The 10008-nt window shown below is 30.7% G+C and overlaps 1 protein-coding gene across 1 annotated transcript; it reads right to left on the bottom strand.

The window, feature by feature from the left end:
* Nucleotides 1-3587: 3587 nt before the first annotated feature.
* Nucleotides 3588-8491, bottom strand: LOC132945624 (uncharacterized). The gene is made up of 5 exons (XM_061015394.1): nucleotides 5603-8491; nucleotides 5537-5541; nucleotides 4371-5444; nucleotides 3665-3771; nucleotides 3588-3592 (listed from the first exon to the last, which is right to left on the bottom strand). Exons 1-5 carry the CDS (start codon nucleotides 8489-8491, stop codon nucleotides 3588-3590), a joined length of 4080 nt encoding a protein of 1359 aa, XP_060871377.1.
* Nucleotides 8492-10008: the final 1517 nt, after the last annotated feature.

Below are 10008 nucleotides of genomic sequence, written 5' to 3'. Positions count from 1 at the left end.
AAGTATGCGTCCAACCGGATTTTATAATATTATTCATTATCTATTAAATTACAAATTTCAACATTCAAGGTTAACTTAAGCCAACACTTCTTCGTTTTTCTTGGTAACTTGCTGTGTATCATTTTCTGTTTCTTCTTGATTTTTTACGGAACATTTTTATTTGCACAGTTCAGGAATAGTAAACTTTTTCATCTCTACAAACAATAAAAACCATATTACATATTTGACTTTTTTTTATTATTTATAAAATAGTTAAAATATAGCAGACATTATTTTTAGCTGGTTTTATGCATAAATTAATTAAATAAATCGTATGATGAATATTGATACATATATAAAGTAAAAAAAAAATCACTACTAAATAAATAAACTAAATTGTAAACTAAAAAACAACTGACAAAATGACGATAGCACACAAAAAAATGGGATTATTGACAAGAATCACTCTCGTCAAGTCAAACCGTGCTATTTAGACGGATACAGAATAATTTGCTTTACTCTATATTTAGTATTTACAGTGCAGCCCACAATGTTTTTATTTGACAATTTAAACATGATGGTAATTAAATAATAATAACAAGAGTAGTGATACCTTACCTTATTAAGATTGGTCAACATTAATATATAGTGTAGAGTGTAAGGTTAAGAATATAATTTGACTTATAATTTATAATATGCTTCATAATAATTAACTAAGTAATAAGATCGTGTGGGCGACCGCGTTTGAGACGTATTTGAGGTGGTGGAGGTATGTGTAAATTTAAGTATAATGAGTCTGTTGATTTATGTAGTGACTATGGGAAATTTACTGCAATGGATCTTATATGGTTTTGAATTTTCGTAATTTTGAGGTCATCGTTGCGTATGAATACCACGATGCGTTTATTATAAATCTTGATATTTTACTTTGGAAAATTTGAATTTTTTTGTATGTGTCGCTGAGCACTGTTACTCCAGATATAGTACAGTGCAGTAAACATAGTTGTCAATCCGTGGGTATCGTATGTATATAGGTCATAATGATATTGTAACTACATAATAATATTACCCGTGCTAAATCTGTATAAGATTATACATAATTGATTAAGATCTCCAGGATCATAGTTTTCAAGTACAATATTATAATATAATTGTATTAAATCACTATTAAGATATTATGTTAAATAATATTTTTTTTAAATTTATAAAGCATTATAAAGTATCTAATATATATTAGATTCCGAGTGGTGTGGTGTACCTATACAATAAGTATAGTCGGAATAATTCTTTGATTTTTAATTTCAGTATTTTTTCTGGTGGTGGGGGGGGGGGGGGGGAGTGAATTTAGTTTGTATTTGAGTGATCAAATGGGAATTTTCACGCAAAACCCGTTTTCGACAACATCAATTTTGTTTTATTGGTGTAAGTCAAAACAAAAGTAACCTTAGATACATGGCCTTTTTAAGCAAAGGATTGTAAATTTATAACATGATTTCTCATAAATAATTTATACTGTAATCAAAAAAATATATAAATACAGTTTTTTTTTTTATAGATATTTTTGATTAAAATAAGGACAAAATTTAAAATTTAAACAAATAAAAATTAAATATTCATCTTATTCCAATATAATTTATATTTTATCAGTATATGTTGATTTATGATTTCTGTACTCAATCAAACTTTTCGTTTAAAATCAGATTGTATAAAATGTGAGTAGCGGTTCTTTATTTCAATACCTTTATTTGTAACACCTATCTACCTATTTATTATTAATTACCCGGCACAAATCGTCGCGAGCCCATTCACAGAAAATTTGATGATTTAGTGTCAGGTATTCGCACACACAGTTGTACCTATCAATTGATTTTTTTTTATTATGATTTCAATCAATATCTAAAATATATTATTAATTAGGTATTTTAATTAGTGTTCACTATAATACTTACTATTAATATTGTCCTTAAATTGTATTGCATGAATTTCGAAGTAGTTTTTGACACTATCTAAAATAAAAAAAATTGAGGCATAATCATTGTATAGTTATAGACTATTTATTTACTATTATCTTCTTATATTTTAGTTACCTATTTTATCTACTATTTTGTAAAAGCCGTTTATTCTTATAGTAAATAAATAAATAAACAATGTATTCACTTTTATCAGTGAAACTATCCTATCTCCAATTATAATAGTTTTACTGATTATTTGTTTTTAATACGAAACTACCTGTATGGACATTTAATGTCCCCAGCCCCTACACCGGAATTAAACATTTTTTGGCCAATATTTAGCGCGAGTAGTATTAGTATGACGTATTTTCATTATAATACTTTTGTAATTTGAATTTTAAATGCTTTTTATCCAAGCAAGGCATCAAAATTTAGCAGGGGGCTGTCGAACATGTGCCCCCTCCTCTTCCACGTATTAACTGCATGAAAATGAGGGTGAGGTGAATAAAACTGATAATTCTACGTTCAATGAAATCTTTTAGCTGCATTGATCGTTCTACAAAATTAAATAAAACATCAGAAATTAATATGAAACTTCTTTTTAATATAAAATAATATTGTTGGTTTGGTGAAGGAAATTCAGCCCAAATACTTGGCAGAAATTGGCAGTGATTTTCAATATAGTTAAGTAGAATAAATGTAGTCAAAAAATATAAAACCGTGGTCATGTGGACAAATTGATTAAATTAATTCGTGAAGTGCGTCAACTACTTGTTGCTACTATTTTGGCAACGTCACATAAAATATTTTATGCTCAAGCGTGTTTCTAAGAAGGTATGAAAAACTATGAGGCCTGTCAAATTGTCAACAGACAACGATGGACCGACGTGATTTTGTTCGCTAGCCAAAATATGTTCCCCCTAGAGTGTGCGTAGGAAGGCCCTAAAAAAGCCGAAATGTCAAAGACTTTAAAATTAAAATGTTCATGAATCTACTAACAAAATATAAGTCATTTAAAATCACTCTAAAATCATTTTGTAATCTAAGCTTTTTTTGCTATATAATGATTCAATATAACTGTTTATATTATAAAAGAAAGTATTTATTGCAGTACTGCAATGTAGTGTAAAATTAGCGATAGTGATAAAATTAAAAAAAAATAATTTACCATTCATATTCAGGTTTAAAGATTTACCATCTGGGCCTATTACAAAACATAATTATAAAAAAGATATTAAATGTCTGCTAAGAACTACGTTTTAAATTCTGAGCGGAGCGATGTGTGTTTTTTTAAATTTGTGCCTGTTCACACAATAAATAGCCGGAATAGTGATTAGATTTTAAAATTCAAGTCTCTGGTGGGAAAATTAATTTAGTTGATGGAATCGAGAAGGCAAATTTGAAAATTCCTAGTAGTTTTTTAAAGCACCGGGAAAAACAAAAAAAAAGATAAGAAAAAACTGAAATTTTTGACAAAAACGATTTTAGGTTTTGTTGTTACTCTAAAAAAAATTACTGTAGATGCATGAGATTTTTATCAACTGTTTATAATATTATTTGAATTTTTCAGACCATAAAAATTGCAAATTATTTTATGGTTAGAAACTTATGAAATGTCCTCAATTTGTATAGTTAAGAATTGAAAACTTAAGTAGTTCAATCTGTAAAAATAAAATAAAATATAAACACAGTTTTTTATATTTGGATGAAATTAGATGTTTATATAAAGTTACGATTTTTGTCGTTTTTTGTGCGAGTGTTGTCGTCATTTAAAAATTGGTTACTGGCTACTTCAAATTTGAAAAATCCCAGCTGCTCTAAATTTGGTCGGTAATTATAACTGAATCAGCACGTACACATTAGACATTTCGTTTAAAATTAGTAGTTCTTTATTTTAAATATTTAATTGTTGCTGTTATCCTTTTAAATTGGTCTCAATCTATATGTATAAATTGACCGCATAGATTAAATAAAGTTACGCTATTACTCTAAGTATGAAGTTTTTTTCTAAAAATGTCTTAAGGTTTTATAATGAAACTAGCCGACCCGTCACAGCTTCGCCCGTGATTGGTTGTTTATTTTGCCTTTGGACCATGTAGAATTTTTTATTCTAATATTATTGTTTAATGTGATCGGCAAGTAAATATAAAAAACGGTTAATGAAAACGGATTTAAATTTTTCTAGCGTTATAAATGATAAAAATAAATACAGATAAAAAAGAAATAATTTATGGTTGATAAAGAATTTTATTGAAGTTGATGAAGAAAAATAAACAATTAAAATAAGAATTTTATAAGACTTCTGAGTATATGATGTTTTTTGTTATATTTCCTGTTGAAATTAAAATCATAAGATGATTCTGGTCTCCAGTTCGAGAAAATGCCACGTATAATTGCCCATGTGAAAAGCACTCTGTACGAAGATCTACGCCAACGTACTTGAATGTTTGACCTTGTTCTTTGTTTAATGTAATCGCAAAAGAAACTTTAACCGGGAATTGAAGCCGTTTGAAAGAAAACGGCAAGTCAGACGGAATCATGGGAATTCTTGGAATAAATGCAATTTCTCCTTTCGCTGGCCCTGTAATAATTACTGCTTCTATAATATTATTTCGCAACGATTTTATTTGTAATCTTGTACCGTTACATAAGTTCGGTGGTTGAAGATTACGTAATAATGTAATTGGAGCACCAATTTTTAATTTTAGTTTATGAGGAGGAAATCCCGAAGGAGAAAGAGAATTGAGAAATTCTTGTGGATAATGAATAGCATCATCTGTTGATGTAACTGTATCAATAGATAGATATTCACGTGAGTGTCCGTCGAATTTTAGAAGGATGATATCATTAATTTCTTCTGCTGTTACATTTCTTGGAGAGATAATAGCTCTTTCACATAACCACTGATAAGATTTATTGGACATATTAAAAATGTCAGGATAAACTGTAGAAATCAACTCTTCCACGTTATTGACCACCCGTCCAATCGTGTGATTGACAGAAATGTAACCATTTTCATTTTCTAAAGTTCCATTTCCAATTTTCAACAACTGTGCTGGAAAAATATCGTCCCCTCCGCATAAATAAACTCTCATGTTTGTTCGCAAATAAAGTTTTTCAACATAGTTCCATATAGGGGAAGATTTTAAGCAAGCATTAACGACATCAGCTCGAGTACCTTTAGGGATTACTGGTAAGTTTTGACGGAAATCACCAGCGAAAACAAATGTTATGCCACCCATAAACTTATTATTACACCTAAGATCTTTTAATGTTCGATCAATTGCTTCGATATGTGATCTGTGACTCATCGTACACTCATCCCACACAACGAATGAGGTTTCTTGAAGAATTTTTCCAAGAGGGCCATTTTTACGAATCGGACAAACGTATTCTGTATCAAATAATACATTTAATGGTAACTTGAAAGTCGAGTGAGCAGTTCTGCCGCCACTAAGGAGAGTTGCTACTATACCAGATGAAGCTACTGCTAATGCAACTTTACCTGAGGATCTAATTTGAGCCAACAACAAATTAATTAGGAATGTTTTTCCTGTACCACCTGGAGCATCTAAAAAAAAAACTCTTCCTTGATGATTCATTACGCTTTCTGTAATAACATTAAAAGCATATTTTTGATCATTTACTAATTTTGGTAAATTGATTTCTACAAATTCTTGTAATCGGTTATTATCGTAAGAACGCAAAATTGAGAATTCAAAAGGATCAGATGCATTTTCATTTCGAACAGGTGAGTTCATTCCAAATTCAGTTAAATATTTTTCAGACAGACAAACAACTTTATCTTCTATTTCAATCAAACCTCTATTAAATATTTCATCAGAAAAAGTAAATTGCAAGTCATTTAATCGAGTGCGCTCTGTATGAAGAATATCTTCACAAAAATCATTTCTGAACTGTTCCCACAAAGATTGAGGTTCAGACGGTTGGCAGAAAACTATGATTATTGCGAATAATTCTCTTAATTTTGAAGGACTTTCTGAAAGAGTTGCCTCCGCCAGAGTATTTTTCCATTGCTCGTCATTTTCTAAAAGCCCAAGAGCAAAACAGGTAGCTTTAAAAGTCGCGTGAATGACTCCATCAAAGGCCTTCAGGCTTTCAAATGAAGTAGGACCTTTTACATAATTAAGTAACAATCTTAAATGGTAGCACTCACTTTGATTTGGGTGAATCGTGTAAATTCTACCAATGGCAGTGTCCATTTTTATTCCTGGCCAACCTGGAACATCTTTTCCCCGTCTTCTCTTTAACCAGCCTCTGCTATTATCCCAGGTGTAATAAGAAGGAACTTCATGATAGAACAGTGTTTTCGCAAAATCATCATGTGAACACAGTTCAAAGAATGCAGTTAGTGTCGTTTTTCTTGGATTTTCAATAACTTGATGAAGATTATTAGCATTAAAGAAAACACGCTGTCCATTTTCTAGATGAACAGCCAAGTGCTGAACTGTCGGATCTCTATCATGGATATCAAAATTGAAAATTCTCCAAAACGCTTCAGAAGTACATATGTATCGACCATTCAAATAATTTGTAATCTCATCGTTTTCACGATTAACAGAAAAAGTAGCTCTATCTGATCCTTTATTTATATATTTACATATGTATTTTATCGCTTTAACCGAATGACAGTATTCTACGTTAATATGCGCATTAAAGCACCTAGATAGCACTGGACAATACGGTACAACCCAACGGTTGTCAACCACGATTTCTGTTTGACCACGAACTTTTAATATTGCAGTATAACCTCCATCATCTGGTGATCTCCGTCGGTAAGTCGGATAACCATCATCTCCAGTTTGAGTATCCTTGACCAATTTGTGAGGGTATTTCTTACTACATTTTCCATTATTCATACATGGCGATCTAATATTTAACTCGCCGCATGGGCCATGAATCATATTCTTGCATACTATTTCATAAAGTATAGGATCTCTGTCTTTGTTTGGTATCTCGGCAGAAATAATTTTATCAATTTCATCTGGCTGAATTTTCGTTTGTAACCACAAAAGAATGTGGCAGTGTGGCAAACCTCGTTTTTGCCATTCAACACTGTAAACATAACAATTGACATCTCCGAAAATATATTTATTTTTTAATACATGCATAAACTTTTTTAGTTTGAGATGAAAAACTCTAGAGATTATATCGTGTCTATCAAACGACTTTTGGTCTTGAAATAATTCATTTTTTATTTCCAGCCATTCCGGGTTGCATGTAAAAGTAATAAATAAATCTGGACGGCCAAATTTACGAACATAAGTCATGGCATCCTGATTTTTTTCATGCATGTAACGTGGGGAGCCAGTAAAAGAGGAGGGAAGAATTACTTGTTGCCCCACGTTATTAGCATTAATATTTGCATCATTGTTAACAGCATCTCGGAGGTGAACATAATCATCCGCACGTAGTTGTTTTTGATGGTTACGAATAAAGTGTAGTCTTTCAGAAATCATTTTTGCCATCATATCTACGGCGAATTGGCTGAATAATGTTTTGTAATAATGTAGATGATTTAGACTTGTTTCTCTAACCATAAACCTATAAGAATAAAATTGCATGCAGGATACAGTTTTGGTTCGATTTTGGTTATTTTCCTGTAATATATTAATGTGATAACCGTCTTCGCCTCTAGTATACATCAATGGATATTGCAGTGCATCATAAGATCTATTCAATTCTGAAACTCGACTCAAGTGTCCACTCCGACCATGCAGAACTATATCTCTGGGACCTTTATCTTCATTAACTAATAATACAGCTACTTCATCGATGGTAGGTGCATTATATTGACCTCTGTGTTCATCTTGAGGAACTCTGTCAGCATGAATAATTAACTTAAAGTTTTGCAACTCATCAAACGACCTCGACTCCAGATTAGATCTAAAGCTCTGTATGAGGTGATTATTTTCACGCAAAACTGTTTGCAATGATTCAATGAGACCTCTTTTTAAATTTGGAATCATATTTGTTCGAATATATATTTGATCCGACTCTGACATAAAATATATTTGTAAAAATTTAGCATTATTTTCAATTTCGGGTAATAAACTACCTATTAAATGATGCACTTGACCCTGAATTTTAAAAGAGGGCATGAAGTTCCCTTCACTTATTTCGTTTGCTCCAAACGATGTCATTTGGAACAGAGTGTTATACCGTCTAGAATTATTAAAGAAATGTTTTGATAGAGGGTGAGAATTATCAATTAAACTTTTAATTAGGTCTGGAAGATCCTCAAATTGGTGTAAAACAACTTTACCGTCAGCGCAGCAAAGTCCATGGGTTTCATCTTTCCATTTTTTTGCATGGCACTTAGGACATAATATAGTCATTCGTCCAATTTGAAGTGCTTTAATATTTAAATAATCAATCTCGGATTGATAATTAAACGCTGATTTCATACTCAAAGCGTTACGTAGCTCCTGAGCACGTGTTTGAGAACGTTCTGGTGTGTTATTTTGTTGCCTTCTGTTATACATTCGAGTTGCATTGGCAGTTCTTCTGCTAATGCGTGCTCTTTGCGCTCTCGGCATGATAATGAGGTTGATACCGAGTTGCGTTCGAGATTATAACACGTAAAAAAAAAATCCGAGTTGCGGTCGGGATCAAAACAGGTTAAATATCAAAATATGTAAAAATCCTAGTTGCGGTAAAAAAAATATGATTAATAATTATTATGTTTTAAATATTGTCATAGTTACATATTATTATGCTAAATACAAAAATAAAACGGTCAAAATGCGTCCCGCACAATATAGGTACAATTGTTTTTAATTTTTTATGAACTTTTATGAACTTTTTTACTGACAAAAGTGGTACTATAACCTTCAGCAGAGTGTCGGGTTTCAGCAAAAAAAAATTTCAGCCAAATCAGTCCAGTAGTTTTCTCGGTTAGCGCGGTCGAAGAAAAACCCTTACAATTTTATATATAGTATAGATTATACCACGATAATTTGTTTTGTAAACATTAAAAAGTTCAATATTGATAGTGTGCGAATAAAATCAGTGATGAGTCATCACAGTAATTGTTGGCTAATTAATTGTGCAGGTTTTTTGGGAATACAATGATCATAACGTGTCAGACGCATATAATTTTTTTTTGATAAAAATATTTCATTTGAAATCATTGGTTATATATATTTTAAGTCAATACATTTACGATTTTAAATCGAAAGATACATTTTGATATATACCAGGGTAACGTCACACAGGCACCCTGATAACTCAACAGTAAGTTTCTTTGTTGTTACCTATAATTTCTTCATTGTTACATAAATGATGGATGGCACAAATATCCAATAACTAACTATACTTAATTAGTTTTAGAAAAACTAATTGAAAATAGCAAGCATTCAACTTAAAATTAAAAAAATTAACAATTACAAGTTATTAACACTTTACACATAAAATCAAAATAAAGTATGAACGTACAATATTATTTAGCTATTTACCTTCCCAGCGTGTACTATTATATTGTTCACTGATGCTGTTTAAGGACTTTTTCAACACACAATTGAACCGTGTGTACACTACAACGAACACGTTGTGTTAAATATTGCTCATTTTCTATTTCTAGTGCTATACAAACTTCTTGTTCCAAATTATTATTATCATTTAAATCAATCACTGTATCTGTCATAATAGCTTAAATTATAGATTCCGATAATTTGTCATGACCATCTAAAGAAAAACATTAAAAAATTAAAAACCCAAACATATAAGAATTATAAGAACTATGTTTTAAATTCTGAGCGGAGCGATGTGTGTTTTTTTTAAATTTGTGCCTGTTTACACAATAAATAGCCGAAATAGTGCTTAGATTTTAAAATTCAAGTCTCTGGTGGGAAAATTAATTTAGTTGATGGAATAGAAAAGGCGAATTTGAAAATTCCTAGTAATTTTCAAAAGCACAAGGAAAAATAAAAAAAAAGATAAGGAAAAACTGAAAATGTTTACGCAAAATAGGTTTTTGACAAAAACGATTTTAGGTTTTGTTGTAACTCTAAAAAAAATTACTGTATATGCATGAGATTTTTATCAACTGTTTATA

The sequence above is a fragment of the Metopolophium dirhodum genome, chromosome 5, assembly GCF_019925205.1.
Source record: "Metopolophium dirhodum isolate CAU chromosome 5, ASM1992520v1, whole genome shotgun sequence".
Taxonomy (NCBI): Eukaryota; Metazoa; Arthropoda; class Insecta; order Hemiptera; family Aphididae; genus Metopolophium; species Metopolophium dirhodum.
This window is presented reverse-complemented; position numbering and strand designations above follow the sequence as displayed.